The sequence below is a fragment of the Lampris incognitus genome, chromosome 3 (assembly GCF_029633865.1).
Source record: "Lampris incognitus isolate fLamInc1 chromosome 3, fLamInc1.hap2, whole genome shotgun sequence".
Classification (NCBI taxonomy): Eukaryota; Metazoa; Chordata; class Actinopteri; order Lampriformes; family Lampridae; genus Lampris; species Lampris incognitus.
Genome location: NC_079213.1, coordinates 67553540 through 67574001, shown reverse-complemented (window position 1 = coordinate 67574001; position 20462 = coordinate 67553540). Strand labels below are relative to the sequence as shown.

At 47.1% G+C, this 20462-nt stretch overlaps 1 protein-coding gene across 1 annotated transcript in view; it reads right to left on the bottom strand.

Moving 5' to 3' along the window:
• raver2 (ribonucleoprotein, PTB-binding 2) overlaps positions 1 to 20462 on the bottom strand; it is a 136147-nt gene that overhangs the window by 5541 nt on the left and 110144 nt on the right. The window contains exons 7-12 of the mRNA XM_056277653.1: positions 15572 to 15654; positions 15267 to 15365; positions 14286 to 14397; positions 11695 to 12029; positions 9559 to 9673; positions 8666 to 8847 (exon numbers count right to left, since the gene is read on the bottom strand). Of these exons, the coding sequence (XP_056133628.1) occupies positions 8666 to 8847; positions 9559 to 9673; positions 11695 to 12029; positions 14286 to 14397; positions 15267 to 15365; positions 15572 to 15654 (926 nt within the window). The remainder of the gene's footprint in view (positions 1 to 8665; positions 8848 to 9558; positions 9674 to 11694; positions 12030 to 14285; positions 14398 to 15266; positions 15366 to 15571; positions 15655 to 20462) is intronic.

Sequence of the window (20462 nt, the reverse complement as noted above, 5' to 3'; positions counted from 1 at the left end):
TGAGGAGTGGAATATCAATATATATAATCCAGTGAGTCAAGTAAAGCAGCAATCATCAGCTGAATGATAGTTGATGATTGCTTATGGCATGGAACAGGCTTGTACTGTCTCAGACAATTTACCTGACTCACTGCATTATTTTTGCTCCTTATTTCTTGAGCACTTTCCCTACCGTTGAGTGTTTCATTTAACAAAGTTATAAACACAAAGAAACGTATATATATATATATATATATATATATATATATATATAGTGTATATTGTGTAGCAACACAGGGGGATGGACGATAGTATTGCGCTTTGTTCCGCTTAAAGGATTATGGGGGAAGGAAATTAGGATTTATGTTGTATTTTTACATGTTCAAATGTTCTGTTCATGTTGGGGTGTGTTGTTTGTTTGATGGTCGACTCAGACTAAGTATAAGACCATTTACTGACTGACTGAAACTTTAAACGGGTCACAAGACTTCAGACTTTGTTGAGCTGAACTGATATTTCGATATCCAGCAAGGTTTTTGCAAAATTGCCGTTATGCTTAATTTTCTTAATCTGTTGTATTAACTTTTTTATTGTCTAGCCTGCTTGTTTTGATTTTAGGCTGTCTGATACAGTGCTGCTTTTTTTTTTTACTGTGTTCTGTAAGGTGTCCTTGAGTACTCTGAAAAGCGGCCACAAATAAAATGTATTGTTATTATTATCATTATTATGTGTGTATGTTGTGCTTGTGTTGCCTTTGTGAAGGGATGGAACTGTACACCAGCATGACTGCACACCATTATGATCTAAATAATGATCAAAATCAGAATCAGAATCGTATTTATTGCCAAGTTCAAGAACACATGGAATTTGTTAACACAAGAGGAAAAGATTAACAGTAAAGATAAAAGTGAAAAAGAATAATAAAATAATAATAATAATAATAATAATATGCATAGCAGCTGATGAGTGTGTAACCCACATGATTACATGTACCCTGTGACGTATGTAAGTTCCACGAGTAGCCTCTAGGAGGCACACGAGCTACAGAGTTTAAACCATACAAACAACCGTCAACAATAGAGAAGAGAAATACGGATATTTAGAAATACGGACAACTTTGACTATGGATACTTGAATTATTGATAGTTGAACTACGGATATTGAGCTACAGGACATTTGAACTACGACAAAAAAGATCCCTCCCACGAAGCTTCCTTGGTGAGCCGCTAGCCAAAGCTAAAAAGTAAACAGCTTTCTGTGTTCCATGTAATCATAGCCATTTACGTAGGATATCTTGATTTTATCCAAAGACAGATGATCTCCTGTTGAAGGAAGAAGAAAGACTCTTTTCTCTTGTGTTTTGTACGCTGCTGGAATCCTGGTGAGATAAGAGTTTAAAATCTTGAAATCTAAAGACTGACAATTTTCCATTGGTTGCTAAGCTAAGCTAACCCAGCTAAAACGTATATCTATGATCCTTAGCAGTTCCCATATGATTCAGAGCTTTAAAACCAGTCAGGACACCCGGTCCATAGGGTTTATTTGATGTAGGAATGTTAGACATTTTAATATAATGATATGCTTGTTGTTAAAAAAAACTGTAAGCTCCAGTTGCCACTAGCCACCGAGCCAACTCGGGCTACATGGCATCCATGGAACCCATAGCAGCCAGCTAGACGTGAATTCACGTCGATAGTGCCGCAGCCTGGCTGCGATGACATTGTTTTTAACTGTTCTTACAGCAATAGGCTGTTGTCATTCAGCCGCATATTAGTTATATGTAGGAAATGATTTAATTCTGAGAATTGACTCTAGATTTGGGTATTTTTATTTTGTTTGTAATTGTTTGATAGAGATTGCAATTAATAAGGAATCTGTACAATTTTGTGCAGACTGTTTTTTTAGTACCCCGAACAACCCCCCTTGCTACACCTTTTGGAACCCTTGGATACCCCCTTTGGATTGCCCCCATCATCGCCCTGGATTTGGATTCATCATCATCGCCTCTACATTAACTTGCCCCTGTGATTGTGGTAGGATCTGGACATTGCACCTTGCACAGATTGGAAGACTGAATCATTCCCCCTTTTCTTTTCTTTATTATTTTCTTTGAGTGCACTCATACTTTATTTTGAATTATTTTCTTTAATTTGTTAGTGTAGAATATGGCTGCATAAGTAATATATTAGAAGGGTATAAAATAGAATATAAATAGATATAGACAATAAATAGAAAATTAGGAAGAACTTTTAAAAAGTATAATAGAGTAAAAAAAAAAATATATATATATAACACATCTAATTTAGTATTGCTATTGAAATAACTTTACTTTGAACTGTTGAAATAAATTGGTTTTTTATTGTAAACTATACCCACGAGTGTGTGTGTTGTCTTTGGGGTGAGTACTAGAATCTGGTCTAGAAAAAAACCTACACCAATCTCCACTGAACTTAGACATTAGACTGTAAACTGTCCCTGCGCAAGCATAGGCCCATTCCCCTGTCGTGCAGGTTACAAGTGCATTGAGCATGAAACAAGCTTGTTCTGCCATCTAACAACTTTGAGCTATAAAAAAATATATCTTTGTTCCTCAAGTGTTGAGCTCTTTTTTCTACATCGAAGGTTTCATTGCAACATCCTGTGAATATATATTTATGTATGTGTATACATACTATACACACACACACACACACACACAAGATAAAATAGAATAAAAAGAAAAGTAAGGTGCAATAAGGTGCAATCACCACCGGTTCAGAGTTGAAACACGAGAACATGTGGCAGCCCCTGATGCCTGGCACTGGGTGGCAGGAGTTGTATGTACAAGAGTTTTACACAGTAAGAATTATTTACAGGGAAGTGCAGGTTTTATGCAAGGTGTCCATATACAGAGAGCACAGCAGGGAAGATAGAAGGGGTTGGGGGGGGGGCAGCATTGTCAGGATCTGTGGGTGCGTCCTGTCAAGATAGGAAGTCGGTGATCCACCTGCAGGTAGAGTCAGGCATGTGCAGCTGGGAGAGCTTGTCCTGCAGTAGATCCGGGATGATTGCGTGTAAGGCGGAGCTGAAATCCACAAACAGGATCCTGGCATAGGTTCCTGCAGAGTCCAGCTGCTGGAGGATGAAGTGGAGTGCCATGTCTAGTGCATCGTCCACAGACCTGTTGGCTCCGTATGCAAACTGCAGGGAGTCCAGGAGTAGGTCAGTAATAGTTTTAAGGTGGGATGAAACAAGGCGCTCAAAAGACTCCGTTACCAGAGGTCAGGTTGACAGCTCTGTTGAGTCCTGTGGTATTTGGTGGTTTGAGGACAGGGATGATGGTGGAGGTCTTGACGCACGCTGGTCCATGGCATGTCTCCAGAGAGGTGTTAAAAATGTCTGTGAACACTAGAGACAGCTGACTGGCACAGTGCTTCAGGGTGGAGAGAGATGGAGTCTGGTCTAGCTGCTTCGCGGGGGTTCTGTCTCTTGAACAGCCTGTTAACGTCCTTCTCCAGTATGGACAGTCATCCTTGTGGTAGGGGAGGAGGGGGCTTCTGAGGTGGGGAGTTGTGGAGAGGTCTGGGTCCCTGCTGAGGTGGGGGAGGGGACACTGGTGGTCTGGAGCTGGTGGATGGAGTCACGCAGGATGGTGTCAGGACTGTCCCATTGTTTTTCACATCAACATTAGAACTCATCCACATCGTTGGCCAGGCACCAGTCATTACTGGAGTGGGAGGCTTTTGGTTTGTAGTTGGTGATCTGTCCCTACCAGGCAGAGGCCACGTTGTTTTCTGAGAATTGACATCTGTGAAGCCATCTTAATGTAGATGATGATGTGTCTCAAACCGCAAGTTCAAATGTAATTCTGTGTGCAAGGTCCTGCACATCACTGCTAGATTAAGGGAGCTGGTTTATCACTCAAGTTCCAGGATCACTGTATTTGACTCATTTGATTCTCCATGCAGCCTATAAACTATCTAAGTATAGCCTATTATAGACTTCTTCAATTTCAGCTGTCTATCACATTAAGTTATTCTCACACCATGTTGCAAGCTGTATGCCTAACGCCAAGTGTTTTGCAGACCACATTATTTATTTCATTGACCTATATATGTGCTGGTTCAGGAATTATGTTGCACAGTACCAGAAAGCTCCTCTAACGGTAGGTCCTATGAATAGCCTGAACCATGTCAAAACTGTATCAAATGTTTCCAGGAAAAATTCAAAAAAATAAATGTCAGTTTCACACCATTCATTTTCTTTTTTTCAGTTCCCTTGTTTGGTATAAATATTTGCAATGGTCTAAGTACACCCACTTCCACCCCCAGAGACCGTGCTACCACAGACACAATTTACAACCTCTGTAAATCTATACTAGTGTGAATTTAATTTAACTAGTGCCTTGTAAAAGTTGTACTTGCATAAGTGTCACTTTTTTTAAACATCAAGCTGCCATTACTGCTGTTTTCTGGTACTGTTTGTATTTATTGTTTTATTTTTGAACTACATCGGGAGAAGCCATGCGAGATTTCATTGTATAATGACAATAAAAGATAATTCATTCATTCATTCATAAATGTAATATTGTGGCGGACACTAGAGGCTATGCCTCTCACCCAGCAGGACTGTGAGCTGGGGGCGTGGTTTACGTTCCCGGGCTCGCCGGTGCAGGGTTGTTCCTGCTGCAGTTGGTTGTTGGAGTTGAGGAATAAACATCAAACTCGCCTTGGTCTCCTGTGTTTTTCCTCATTCCTGCCACATTGGTGACCCCGAATTGAACATGTTTGGAGCAGAAGAGGAGTGTGAATCCACTTCGGCCACGCCGCCCCAACTCTCACAGCCGGCCGTTCTCGCCGCGGCTGTGAAACTCCCAGAGTTCTGGCAGAGCGACCCGGCCTCGTGGTCCCAGCATGTCGAGGCGCTGTTCCACCTGCGTGGAATCTCCGCGGACGACTCCAGATACTATTTGGTCGTCGCTGCGCTGGACCAGCAGTCCACACGCCGGGCCATGCAGCTGTTGCGCGCCCCTCCGCAACACGATAAATACGTCGCCCTCAAACATCTTCTGCTCCGGGGGTACAGCCTATCTGCCGCAGAGAGGGCAGATAGGATCCTTTCCCTATCCGGTTTGGGCGACGGGACGGCTGTGGATCTCATGGACAATATGCTGTCGCTGCTAGGCTCGGACGAAGGTGGATTCCTTTTCCCGCACGTTTTCCTGCGCCAGCTCCCGTCTCCAGTGCGCGCGGCTTTGGCTAACTCCCCGTGTCTGGCCGCTGGTGACTGCCGAGGTTTGGCTGAGGAGGCCGATCGGGTCCTGCTGGCTACCAGACGGTTCTCTGTGCAGTGTGGCATCGGAGCCTCTGCAGCCGACGTCGGAGGACGCGGACCCGGCAGTGGTGGCTGAAGTGACTGCCCGGAGACGGCGCGGGAGAGGCCTCTTGTTTCTTCCACCAGCGGTTCGGCGGCAAAGCGAGGCGCTGCGTCCCTCCGTGCACGTTTGAGGCGGCGGGAAACTCCCGGGCCAGCGCTCAGTAGCAGCTGTGGGCGCTGGCGGACGTAGTTAGCTGCTCTTCATTAAGGACACGATGTCAGGAAGACGGTTTCTGGTGGACTCCGGCTCGCAAAAGAGCCTACTCCCTCCTGCTAAGACAGACAGGTCAGCCGAAGGCGGCGGCCCACAGTTAAGTGCAGCTAACGGTTCGTCCATTGCGACGTTTGGCACAAGGTTGGTGACTGTTTGCGTCCACGGGCGCCATTTTGAGTGGGACTTTGTAGTGGCCGCCATTACTGTGCCTATTATCGGTGCGGATTTTCTGTGTGCTAATGGTCTGCTGGTTGATGTTGCAAACCGCCGTTTAATTGATGCTGTGTCTTTCGCCACTTTTCCGTGCGAGACAGGGGAAGCCGGGCCGTTAACACACGCTAACTTTTTAGCATTAGGGGATGTTTTTCAGCGTTTGCTGGCGGATTTTCCATCGGTGACTACACCTGCCTTTTCCACCGCGGTTACTAAACACGGGGTAGAACATTTCCTTCCCACGGTGGGACGGCCAGTTTTTGCGCGCGCGCGCGGCGCCTCGACGCGGTAAAATTGGCTATAGCTAAGGAGGAGTTCGCCATCATGGAGCGTCTGGGTATAGTGAGGCGTTCCAACAGCCCGTGGGCCTCGCCGCTTCACATGGTGCCCAAGGTGGATGGGTCGTGGCGGCCTTGCATCGCCGCCTGAACAACGTCACCGCCAATGACCGCTATCCCATCCCACATATACAGGACTTTTCCATACGCCTGGCAGGTACCACTATTTTCTCTAAGGTGGACCTGGTGAGCGGCTATCATCAGGTTCCCGTGCGCGCAGAGGACGTGCCCAAGACCGCAGTGATCACCCCGTTTGGGCTTTTTGAGTTCATGCGCGTGCTTTTTGGCTTGAAGGGGGCAGCGCAAACCTTTCAGAGGCTGATGGACTCGGTGTTACGTGACCTTGCTTTCATGTTCGTTTATCTCGACGACATATTAGTGGCCAGTCCGTCAGCTGAAGAGCACCTGGCGCACCTGAAACAGGTTTTCCGTCGTCTGGACGAACACGGCCTGATAGTCAACCCGGCCAAGTGTCAGTTTGGATTGCCGGTGATTGACTTCTTGGGTCACCGCATTTCGCCGCAAGGCGCGGTCCCGTTGTCTTCTAAGGTGCAAGCGGTGGCGGAATTTCCCCGCCCAGTCTCTGTTAAGGCATTGCAGGAATTCTTGGGCATGGTGAATTTCTATAACCGTTTCCTCCCTCGCGCTGCCCACCTCCTTCAGCCACTTTACGAAGCCCTGCGGCTTAAGAAGGCTAACGACCCTGTCGACTGGACTCCCGAACAGGTCCAGACCTTTGACGGAGCTAAGTGCGCCCTGGCTAACGCTGCCCTCCTCGCCCATCCCACACCCACGGCGTCCATAGCTTGAACAACCGATGCGTCTGACATAGCCGTGGGGGCTGTGGTTGAACAGCGTGTGGCGAATGCGTGGCAGCCACTCGCATGTGGCCGGGAAGTCCAACCCTGTTGCTGATTGTCTGTCGCGTGTGCTTGTGTGTCCTGTGCACCTCGGTGTGGATTTCTCCGCTATGGCTGCCGACCAGCCCAGTGACCCGGACGTCCTTGCCCTTAGGTCAACGCGTACCGGTCTCAAGCTAGAGGACGCTGTGATGCAGGAAGGCAGTCCTGCCCTCCTCTGCAATGTCTCCACCGGCCGTCCCCGCCCCGTTGTTCCAGTGGCCTGGCGCCGTCGAGTTTTCGATTCGATTCACTCCCTCTCGCACCCTGGAGTTCGGGCGTCGGTGAAGTTGGTCGGTTCCAAGTTCATCTTGCCTGGCCTCCGCAAGGACGTCAAGGGGTGGGCAGCTGCATGTGTAGCGTGCCAGCGCGCTAAGGTCCACCAGCACACTAAATCGCCCCTCGAACCGTTTCCGATCCCAGCCAGACGTTTCGACCACGTGCATGTGGACCTGGTGGGCCCTCTACCTTCTTCACAGGGTTTTACGCACCTGCTCACAATGGTAGATCGGACCACCAGGTGGCCAGAGGCTGTCCCTCTATCCTCCACAACATCCTCGGATGTTGCACGCGCTTTTCTTTCCTCCTGGGTCCCCCATTTCGGCACTCCGTCAGATATCACCTCAGACAGGGGCCCCCAGTTCGTGTCAGAGCTCTGGTCGGCACTTGCGCGATCCTTGGGTGTGCAGGTACACCGCACTACCGCGTATCACCCTCAGGCTAACGGGTTGTGTGAACGTTTTCACCGGTTGCTCAAGGCAGCGCTGCGCTCTCGGATGGTAACTGGGTAGATCGTTTACCTTGGGTTATGCTCGGGTTGCGTTCGGCTCCTAAGGAGGACCTCGACGCGTCACCCACTGAGCTGGTGCTCGGTCAGCCGCTCCGCGTCCCTGGGGAATTTTTGCCTGGGAGTTCCGCTCCTCGACCCCGTCCGGCCGTTTATCCTTTTTTGTCCGACAGCACTCGGGTTCCAGGCCCCGTTCACCACTGTTTTCCGCGGTCATTCGTGCCTGCGGAGCTCATGTCGGCTCGTTTTGTTTTTGTACGGCATGATGCTCACCGCTCGCCCCTCCAACCCCCATACGATGGCCCATTTCGGGTTCTTGAAACGGGTCCCAAGGGTTTTGTGCTAGATATGGGTGGGCGTAGGGAGTGTGTCACGTTTGATAGGCTTAAACCGGCGCACAGGGTGGCAGGCGAAGTTGTGTTTCCGGCCCAGGTTCCCCGTTGGGGTCGTCCTCCTTCCAGGACCCCGGCAGTGTCTTCACGGGTTCAGCGTTCTACTTCTCAGCCGGCTTTGGACTGTGTTTCACCTACTGTTTCGGCTGAGGGACGGCGCAGCCGTTATGGCAGGCTTCTTAAGCCTCCAGTGAGACACTAATTTTCTTTCCAGGAGTCCCTTCTGGGTGTTCGGGGGGCGGGGGCTGTGTGGCGGACACTAGAGGCTATGCCTCTCACCCAGCAGGACTGTGAGCTGGGGGCGTGGTTTACGTTCCCGGGCTCGCTGGTGCAGGGTTGTTCCTGCTGCAGTTGGTTTTTGGAGTTGAGGAATAAACATCCAACTCGCCTTGGTCTCCTGTGTTTTTCCTCATTCCTGCCACAATATGTATATTGTTTTAAAGCAGTGATAGTTTTTGGAGAAGATAATCATATTGGTACGTTCCTACCTGTGAGTAGGCCTGGCTGTACTGGCTGTAATCAGTGGAGGTATCCGTGCTGTACTGGGCTGTGGCTGTAGTCGCGGCACCGTGGAAGAGACAGCCAGAGCCCTGGGAGGCCACAGCCGCCACTGAGCTTCCGTACACCCCGGAAACTGGTTGTCCTCCTTGAGTTTTATTCCCCTCTGACCCTGAGGAATAAAGAAAACGATGGGTTAGACAATAATGGACAAAAATACTCAGATAATGTTAAATACCATACGTGTCCTTTAAAAAAATGAAGGGAAAAAAAAACAAGGCAGTAATGCATACAACAACCAATCTCTGGGGAAAAGAATATTTCTCAGCCTTCAAATTGTTATCTTCATTGTCTTTGTGTGTTGCTTTTATTTTATTACTACTATTTTTGGCTGCTCCCGTTAGGGGGCGCCACAGCAGATCAACGGTTTCCATCTCTTCCTGTCCTCTGCATCTTCCTCTGTCACACCAGCCACCTGCATGTCCTCCCTCACCACATCCATAAACCTAGTCTTTGGCCTTCCTCTTTTCCTCTTCCCTAGCTGCTCCATATTCAGCATCCTTCTCCCAGTATACCCAGCATCTCTCCTCCACACATGTCCAAGCCATCTCAATCTTGTCTCCAAACCGTCCAACCTGAGCTGTCCCTCTAATATACTCGTTCTTAATCCTGTACTTCATCACTCCCAATGAAAATCTTGGCATCTTCAACTCTGCCACCTCCAGCTCCACCTCCTGTCTTTTCGTCAGTGCCACCATCTTCAAACCATATAACATAGCTGGTCTCAGTTGCTTTTATTTCATTAACACTTGCTAAACTTGCTAAAGTTAATATTTATCAAATTGTTGACCAGCCACAGTATCATGTATGTGTGTGCGCGTACCTTGCAGAACCATTCCCGGCATTACACTTGCAAAGTTCAAGTAGGGGTTAGAAGGGAGCCTGACTTCTTTTGGGGGCTCACCCAACAGAGAGCTCTGCACGCAGCCACTACTTACCTGGAGAAAGACAGATATAATAGAGATTGGTGCAGAGAGAGATAAAGCAATGAAGTTATATTGTTCACAATACTCATCACAATATGGCACATCAAAGCAAATTCACTCTGAATTTCAGGCCTCCGTCAAAAAAACCCCAAACCTTTCCTACCTACTACTACTACTACTTTTGGCTGTTCCCGTTAGGGGTCGCCACAGCGGATCATCTGTTTCCATCTCTTCCTGTCCTCTGCATCTTCTTCTGTCACACCAGCCACCTGCATGTCCTCCCTCACTACATCCATAAACCTCTTTGGCCTTCCTCTTTTCGTCTGCCCTGGCAGCTGCATATTCAGCATCCTTCTCCCAATATACCCAGCATCTCTCCTCCACACATGTCCAAGCCATCTCAATCTTGTCTCTCTTGCTTGGTCTCCAAATCGTCCAACCTGAGCTGTTCCTCTAATACACTCATTCCTAATCCTGTCCTTCTTCGTAGCTGGTCTCACAACCATTTTGTAAACCTTCCCTTTAACTCTTGCTGGTACCCTTCTGTCGCAAATCACTCCTGACACTCTTCTCCACCCACTCCACCCTGCCTGCACTCTCTTCTTCACCTCTCTCCTGCACTCCCTGTTCCTTTGGACAGCTGACCCCAAGTATTTAAACTCATACGCCTCCGTCACCTCTACTCCTTGCATCCTCACCATTCCACTGTCCTCCCTCTCATTCACGCATATGTATTCCGTCTTGCTCCGGCTGACTTTCATTCCTCTTCTCACCAGTGCATACCTCCACCTCTCCAGGCTCTCCTCCACCTGCAACCTACTCTCACTACAGATCACACTGTCATCCGCAAACATCATAGTCCTTTCCTTTCCTATCTCAGTTCTAAACCTTGTCTGCCACATAGACTGGCAACAGCACAGGACAATTAGAGGGGACGCAGTTTACATATCCTGGTTGCATCAGATAAGATCAGCAGTACTACAAAATTTAGACTTTGTAAGGACGCACAACAGCCTCAACATTGGATTTTTACAAGGATGGGCTTCCGAGGAACTGAACAGGCAGGGAAAACCCGGGTGGCTTGTGCAGCCTGTTAATTAAAGTTTCCCTCCATTATTCTGACCCAGTGTCTCTGTTAAGAGACTCTAGAGAAGACAGAAAAGGGATTAAAATAATTTCCCTTTGGCATGTAGCACCATTATTATATCTAGCCATTGTCCTATTATGAATTATAATGGTAGTCTAGATAGAACAGAATACACTTGGTCGTTGTACGTACAATGAAATTCATTCTCTGCATTTAACCCATCCTAGCTACATAGCTAGGAGCAGCGGGCAGCCGCCATGCAGCACCTGGGGAACACCTCCAGTTATTTCTTCCTATTGCCTTGGCCAGGGGCACAGACATGAACATTAACCCTAACATACACGTCTTTGATGACGGGAGGAAATTGGAGTGCTCGGAGGAAACCCACGCAGACACGGGAGAACATGCAAACTCCACACAATATTCAACCCAGTGTTGAATATTTCAGAAACAATCCGGTCGTAGACGTCGTCTCTCAACTCCAACTCCATTCTTGCGTCCCGAGTTGCTCATCAGACTGTATAAAATGGCGGGCGCACAGAAGAGGAAGTCTTCATAGGAAACGGAAGCAAGCAGCCAGCAGCTACACTGGAAACCCTAAAATATTGGCCGTTGTCCCCAGAGCTAGATCGTCTTCAGATGATTTAGCTCTGGGTTCCGAGATTGTCAAACATCAACCGCTGAAAACCGGAGAGACTGGGTAAAAGGCAAGCAGAGAGAGAAATGAAGATAACACTAGAGCCACCAGAGAAGTCATTTCAGATAGAATACGGAAGGACAGATATTGCGCAATACATGTAAAATGCTAAACCGGTGGGAGGATGTGATAATCCTGTACTATATTGAGAATTTGAGTGTGTAAGCAGTGTGTGTGTGTGTGTGTGTGTGTGTGTGTGTGTGTGTGTGTGTGTGTGTGTGTGTGTGTTTCTGTGCACTGCAGGCTCACCAAGCTAGCTGGAGAGCTACTATCAGAGCTGTTGTGTTGCCCTGTCAATGTCTGAATGCATCCTGGAGGTTTGGGAGGAGGGGGGCCAAGGCCTGAGTTACTTATTCCAAGGGAGTAGCTCTGCCCCTGGGGCTGGGAGCTCATGGTGGTCCCAGGAGGTGCAGGCTGCCTGTTAGTGGAGGAGGAGGCGGCAGTAGGAGGTGCAGAAATAGGGTGAGCACCATTTTGCTCTCCTCCTCCCGGTGCCCGTCCCTGGAGGTATGGCACCATACCTGCTGCAGACACCATCACTGTGGCACCATGGGTAGATGTTAGCACAGCCTCCTGACCCAACTCTGAAACGGGGAGGAGGGGATGAGAGGCGAGCAGAGAAAGTTGGGGAACAGGTGAAGAGGGGAGGAATTGAGGTGATCAGAGTAACATGGAGAAAGGGGAGAAAGAGACAAGAACAGGAAGAGGAAAGGAAAGGAGTAAAATGGCTTTGATTGGTGACTATTTTTTATGTTTGTCTCCTATGGACAGAGACAAATTACTCAGACAGCTTGTAAGTAAAGGTCCAGCAGAGCTTTCCCTGTTGACCGAGTTACAATATTTCAAAATGGGCATTTGCTCATACATTATAGCTTATTGTGGTTATTGCAAAAGCTCAGCACTTCGCTCCACACAACCGGATCTCATTCACTCCAGGGTTTAATAAGTGCATTCAGCGGCACGTGCACAAACACACAAATGTGCATGCACATAAATCTGGCCATGAACAAACGCACACATACAGCGAGAAAACACAGGCCGAAAGCGTGTGCAAAGAGAAGAACGAACATAAAGGGATCAGCAAACACAAACACATTAACAAACACTCAGACTCACATACACCAACACAATCACATGTATTGTTTATGAATCCAACACTGGCATGACAAATGACTTCCAGAGCACACTAAAAGATAAAAATCCCTGGTATACACATGGAACAGATGAAATCCTCAGAACATAGACACAAAAAACTGCAAAGACAACACACAAAAACACACAAACAATGACACATAACCCCAACCCCTAACACACACGTCACACACACACACACACACACACACACAAATGGAAACAAGACACGGCACAAACGCACAGCCGCACTCACAGCCCAAGAGGCTGTGATTCATCATTTCCATTTAAAACCACACAGCTTTTCCCTCAAATTGGATTTGAATTGTAAATGTGCTGCAGTTCCCGAGAGAACAGGTTGTGTAGTAACGCACAGCAGTGAGACATTCGTGATGCTGGTGGAAGGGCATGCCTGATACATTAAGGGAATTAACAGTAACACCAATATCCTCTTAGTATTCAAAATACTTAAAAGTATTTGTCAGCTGACATGTCTGAGCAACCTTAACAATTATCAGAGCTCATGCCAGGAATGACAATTAAGATAACAGGGATGTACCCATATCATTCAGTATACTTTTAACGCTCCACGGTATAAATTAGATTATTCACATGTAAAGGACCTGTGTGCCTGAGAATGCACATTAAGGAAAATTACAGCCAATCTCAAATATGAACCCCAATGAAATACTGGCTGTCAGCAACCTTCAGCAAAAGAGGATAAATCAAAGGCGTTAAAAACATTTTTCCGCTGGAGGCAAGAGTGTAACTCATGTTTCTCGATGCATTAAACAAAAACAGCACTGATAACACTGGGCCGACCATCAGTGGAGATGCTATAACCCTTGGTGAAGCACTCTTGATCTCTTTCAGGCATTTTATACGATCACTATTTTGCCCATATGGAGTCAATGGTGCTGCAGACCTGTGTGAGCCAGCAGAGAGGGGTGGTGGTGATGGTGGTGGTGGGGGTACAGCAGCATCATTGGGGCCAAAAAGAATCATATCAGTAGTGCACAATGTTCATTATAAAATGTTATCTATAATATAATATTTGATCCTTAAACTGGGATCTTTGGGGCACCCGGATGGTGTGGCAGTCTATTACATTGCCTACCAACACGGGGATTGCCAGTTCGAATCCCTGTGTTAGCTCCGGCTTGGTCGGGTGTTCCCAACAGACACAATTGGCCGTGTCTGCAGTGGGAAGCCGGATGTGGGTACGTGTTCTGGTCGCTGCACTAAGCGCCTCCTAGTGGTCGGTCGGGGCGCCTGTTCGAGGTGGAGGGGGAACTGGGGGGAATAGCATGTTTCTCCCACGCGCTACGTTGAGAAACTCCTCACTGTCAGGTGAAAAGAAGCAGCTGGCAACTCCACATGTATTGAAGGAGGCACGTGGTAGTCTGCAGCCCTCCCCGGATCGGCAAAGGGGTTAATTGGCCGGATAAAATTGGGGAGAGAAAAAAAGGGGGAAAAATCCCCCCCCAAAAAAGGGGCTCTTTTACAGCAGCATTTTTTAATCATTCACGTTTATGTCTAAATGTCTAAAGACATGTTAAAGAAACGTCAGTGTGTTTTCAGAATGTCTTCGGTCAGCGTAGAAAGACACTGTGGTAGAAGTACAAGTAATAACCCTGAGGCGCTGGAACAAGCATCTCTAAAAACAACAACAAAGCAAAAAAACTCCGGTGGTACATGGCCCTACTTACCAGTAGGAGAGTCTCCCAGGAGGCCCTTCCCTAACGGCGCTGGGCCTGTAGGTCTCAGGGTCAAGGTTTTCTGGAGCAGCAACCTGGATGGATCCCCTAGCAGACTGGAAACCTGAACACGAGGGAAAGAGTGATACGCAGAGAAGAGGAGAAGAGAGTGGGGTGGGGGCGAGGGAAGGCCGGGCAGACAGATAGAAAAAGAAAGCCAGAGAGAGAAAGACAGGGACAATGGGAGAGAGAGGTGGAGTACCGATATTGGTGTCAGAGAAGGAGAAAGGAGGGGATGGGGAGAGATGGAGGCAAAATGAGGGAGCGGAAGAGAGAAAGAGGTGGGAAGTTGGTCAGTGAATTAGATAATGGGTAGGGATTGAGGATGAGGAAAAGAGAGAAAAGCTTGAATATGTAAGTCACAATGATAAAGACACAATGAGAGGGAGAAGAGAGAAGAGACATGTAAGAAAGAGGGGGCCAGAGAGAATAAAGGAGAGGAACATATTGTGCCCTGCACACAGATGAACAGGGACACAAAGGCACACAAATCCATCAAATACACACACACAAACACACACACAAAGTATTCCAGAAAGCACCAGTGGTGCCTGTTGCAGATGGAGCTAAACTCTTAATTCGACTTTAACTAGAATGTCAGTACTCAGCTTCTGATGCATACATTAATCAACACTGGAGACAATGCCAAATCAGGAGAGAACGCTCAATACCTCAAGGTTTTACTTTCCATAAAAAATCAATTACATGATGTATGAAAAAGCTTTGAGGTCACTTTGTTTCATAATGTTTGTCTTAATGAAGCTAAAAATGTATACTCCCAAATGCTCCCACACTCATGCACAAACACACATGCACAATACTCTACATCTCATCTACAGTCAACCCTTAACTACAACCTTTGCAAAAATGCATGCACACACACATGCATGTGCATTACCGTGCGCACACATGAACGAACAAAATGTGTCTTACACTGCTGATACGCTTGTCTTTGATGTGTAGGAGTTGTTGCTGGGCCAGCTGCATGTGTAGGAGGTTCTGCAGCACGAGTCCATTTCCCAGCATGGCACTCTGAAAGGTAGGGAAATATACAGGTTATTATCACACACACAGACATGCATGCACACAATGTGAGTGTGTGTGTGTGTGTGTGTGTGTGTGTATATACCCTGAGAGCAGGATAAGCAGTTTGGATAATGGATGGATGGATACACACACACACACACACACACACACACACACAACACCAGCATCATTCATAGTGATTTTCTAGTCACCTGTTGGGCTTTGCCCAGTGAGAGCAGGGCTGCAGTGGAGGGTGGTCTGAGGAATGGCACACTGTGGTGACGACCATATTTCCCTAAAAACACAGACACAGGAAACGGATAAATAGCTCGGTTATTTATTTATTTACCATTTCAACAATGTCAATAGCACCATGCCAGAGATGGTGGAATTTGCTTATTAACATCCACCAGTAAATCATAAACATTTATTGATCACACATTGTAAAGACCATTTCTTGCATCGGGCACACTACAGAACTGCTGCAGAGAAGACCTTCACAGCACAAAGACAGGAAGCAATCGCAAACCCCCGCAAAGCTTGCGGGATTTGAAGTAAACAAATATCTTGCATTCTACCTTTCACTTTATCTAAGCTCAGAGGACTCGGAGTTGAAAAGTGTGTCGAAAAAGCAAACATTCAGTGCAAACAGAACAAGCAGACACCAGGAGAACATGGAAAAACAGCACGGCGACAGCTTGGCTTCGTTCCACACCTTGTTCTCATCACATGTCAGAGCTAGCATCAGTTTCCTAAAAAGAGGAGATGCCTTGAGCATCACAGATCCCCTCAATATTCACAAGCCGCAGTGGCGAACAGGGAAATTGTCACGTCTTGTAGATTTTGAACTTTTGTAATACATCTCTGTGGTAAAGTTCAAAATGTTATACATGTATAAAAAGGAGCGGCTCGGTAATGAGCGGGTCAGCAGGGCTGTCACCTGCTGAAAAGGCAGCGACGGTGGGTGGACTGGGGGTGGGGGTGCTCGTTTCCTTCCATCTCTGATTCCACTCTTGGTTCCAATTGCTCTTTTTGTGTGTGACTCTCTCAGGACCACAAGGCCTCCTCATTATAAATGTATGCGTCAATGCTAATGGTTGCTTCCTCTAGAATAGGTAGAGGAAAGTTTAACATTTAATCAAAGTCCTAATTTTAGACTTTAATTGTGCGTGCTCTTCGTTAAGAGAGCTCCCCCACTTCCCATCTTTTCTCCTTCCTGTTCTCATTTGTTCCATTAATGTCACATGATTTCATTTTAATACCTGATTAGGCATTCATCAAATAATGAAGCCGTTGACGGGGTGATTATATTAGAGAGTCTAACAGAAAGAAAGAGTCTCTCGGTGGATCTTTGAATATCATCCAAAGCCCTCAGGACCATCTCTTTTTTTTCCAACCCTTTGTGAGTTGAAATGTTGGGGGCTTATTAAAAAAAATATATATATATATATATATATATATATATATATATATATATATATATATAAAAATCCAAACTCAACTTCTTCTCTAAGCACTACTGTGACAATGATTTGTGGCATTGTCCAGCTAATCTGGAATGCCCTGTCGGGTACCTACCCCTGTCGGGTACCTACCCCTTGTGAACTGCCACAAACTGCACCTGCACAACTGGCAATGATGTGGTAACTATTCTGCGCTGTTGAATCAACATAATATCCAAAAAGGTTAAAATAGTAATAAAATATTAGTATCGGTAAAAAGAAAAAGTAAAAAAAAAAAAAGACTGGGGAAGTCAGCTGCTTGGTCCCAGACATTTTCTGGGCCTGGTCCTATGCTGCAGTTGGAGGGATTTTCTGGTCCTACGCTGCAGGTGGAGGGACGCTGCTGTCAACTTGTTCTGTGATGGTGTTGCTTTGCATGGAGACAAAAATGTTCACAGGAGAAACCAGGTTCTGTTCGTGCAATTAAGAGGTTATAGACTTGTTTTTTTTTTTCGAAGGAGGTTCTCAAAAATGTACATTGTGGGGCATCCGGGTGGCGTGGTGGTCTATTCTGTTGCCTACAAACACGGGGATCGCCGGTTCAAATCCCCGTGTTACCCATGGCTTGGTCGGGCGACCCTCCAGATACAATTGGCCGTGTCTGTGGGTGGGAAGCCAGATATGGGTATGTGTCCTGGTCGCTGCACTAGCGCCTCCTCTGGTTGGTCGGGGCGCCTGTTCAGGGGGGAGGGGGAACTGGGGGGAATAGCGTGATCCTCCCACACGCTACGTCCCCCAGGTGAAACTCCTCACTATCACGTGAAAAGAAGCGGCTGGCAACTCCACATGTACCGGAGGAGGCATGTGGTAGTCTGCAGCCCTCCCCGGATCGGCAGAGGGGGTGGAGCAGCGACTGGGATGGCTCGGAAGAGTCGGGTAATTGTAGGGGGGAATCTTTCGGAATCTCATGATTTGATTCGATTTCGATTCTTGGGGTCATGATTCGATTCAAAATCGATTTTCGATTCAAAAGGGTTCCCGGTTCAAAAATCGATTCTAGATTTGGTACATAGGGGTGCTAATTTCAGGATCTACTCCAGTCTGCTGTGCGCCAAGAAAGGCGGTGTGGCAAATTATGGCATGGAAGCAGACTTAAGTTGTGTATAAGATTATGTCGTTTTTATATTTGAAAAAGTTATATCGATTGACTGCAATAATGTGAACACACAAAGGCAAACCTGACCTTTCTCAGTAAAAAACCGACGCGATGGTGTGTCGTACTTTGGCTCAGTTGTCTGGATCATAAATGTAAAGCCTCCATTGTCGACTGCACTGTAGGGGCGCAGGTCTTTTGAAATGAAACAGGCGATGGATCTAGTTATTCTTTCTGCCTGTTCAGACTTGGCTGGGAGTTTGGTAAAGTGGTGCAGGGTGTGTTGGTTGGTTGTTAACGTTGCGGGAGGTTGTTGTTCCACTTCTTTCACCTCTGAGTGACGCCGTATGATGTGAGACCTAACATTTGTAGTGTTCCCGAAATACACTGCTCAAAAAAATAAAGGGAACACCTAAAAACACAATATAGACCTCGATGAATGAAATATTTCAGCTGAAAATCTTTATTTATTAGACAGAGGAATGTGTTTAGAGCAAAATAACCTAAGAATGATCAATGGAAATCAAAATCATTAGCCCATTAAGGTCTGGATTCAGAATCATACTCAAAATCAAAGTGGAAAATGAGAACATAGGCTGATCCAACTTCTGTGGAAATTCTTCAAGACGATTCAAAATGAGGCTCAGTAGTGTGTGTGGCCTCCACGTGCCTGTATGCACTCCCTACAACGTCTGGGCATGCTCCCGATGAGACGACGGATGGTCTCCTGAGGGATCTCCTCCCAGAACTGGATCAGGGCATCGGTCAACTCCTGGACAGTCTGTGGTGCGACATCGCGTTGGCGGATGGTACGAGACATGATGTCCCAGAGGTGCTCGATTGGATTCAGGTCTGGGGAATGTGCAGGCCAGTCCATAGCATCAATGCCCTCGACATACAGGAACTGCTGACACACTCTGGCCACATGAGGACGAGCATTGTCATGCATGAGCAGGAACCCAGGGCCCACTGCACCAGCATATGGTCTGACAATGGGTCTGAGGATCTCATCCCGGTACCTAATGGCAGTCATGGTACCTCTGGCTAGCACGTAGAGGTCTGTGCGGCCCTCCAAGGATATGCCTTCCCAGACCATCACTGACCCACCACCAAACCGGTCATGCTGGAGGATGTTGCAGGCAGCAGAACGTTCTCCACAGCGTCTCCAGACTCTCTCACGTCTGTCACATGTGTTCAGTGTGAACCTGCTCTCATCTGTGAAGAGCACAGGGCGCCAATGGCGAATCTGCCAACCAAGATGTTCTCTGGCAAAGGTCAGTCGGGCTGCACGGTGTTGGGCTGTGAGCACAGGCCCCAATTGTGGACGTCGGGCCCTCATACCATCCTCATGCATTCTGTTTCTCACTGTTTGAGCAGAAACCTGCACATTAGTGGCCTGTTGAAGGTCGTTTTGTAGGGCTCCGGCAGTGTTCCTCCTGTTCTTCCTTGCACAAAGGACCAGATAGCGGTCCTGCTGCGGGGTTGTTGTCCTCCTGCGGCCCCCTCCACGTCTCCTGGTGTACTGGCCTGTCTCCTGGTACCTCCTCCATGCTCTGGACACTGTGCTGGGAGACACATCAAATCTTCTTGCCACAGCACGCATTGATGTGCCATCCTGGATGAGCTGCACTACCTGAGCAACTTCTGTAGGTTGCAGATACCGCCTCATGCCACCTCTAGTGGTGAGGGCACTAGCAAAATGAAAAACTATCAAAGATCGGCCAGAAAAGATGAGGACAGGCAAATGGTCTGTGGCCACCACCTGCAAATCCATTCCTTTTATAGGGGTTGTCTTGCAAATTGTCTAATTTCCACCTGGTGGAAATTAGACAATTTACCAACAGGTGAAATTGAGTCACAAATCAGTGTTGCTTCCTAACTGGACAGGTTGATATCTCAAAAGTGTGATTGACTTGGAGCCAGTGTTGTAGTCGAGTCACTAAACCTCGAGTCCGAGTCGAGTCTCGAGTCCCCAGTGTTCGAGTCCAAGTCCAAGTCCGAGTCAGCAAAGAAAAGTCGAGTCGAGTCCGAGTCGAGTCCCCATTACCTGAGTCCGAGTCAAGTCCCTATTACCCTAGTCCGAGTCCGAGTCATCAAGGTTGAGTCTGAGTCGAGTTCAAAGATGGCTCCAGTGATCCACTCGGGCACAGTCAAAGATCTGACATACAAATAAAAAAGGTCTACATTAAACAAAAATGACACAGCTGTCACCATTTCAAAGGGAGTTTATTTACTTTGTGACACGATAGCCAAACAAATGCACACCCACACACTCGCACACATGCACGCGCAAGCATGCGCGCACACACACATTTTTAGAACAGTCTGAATTTCTTTGACATTCTGAACACTGGATGTGCTTCAAAACACATTTGATAGCTGTGAATAGCATGCTATTAGCAAATGGTGGAAACAGTGTGCAGAAGTAAGTTCCACAGCATACAATACATTCATAAAAACTAGTCAAAAGACATTGTCTCTCAGGAATAGTTAGGAACAAAAGGCTGG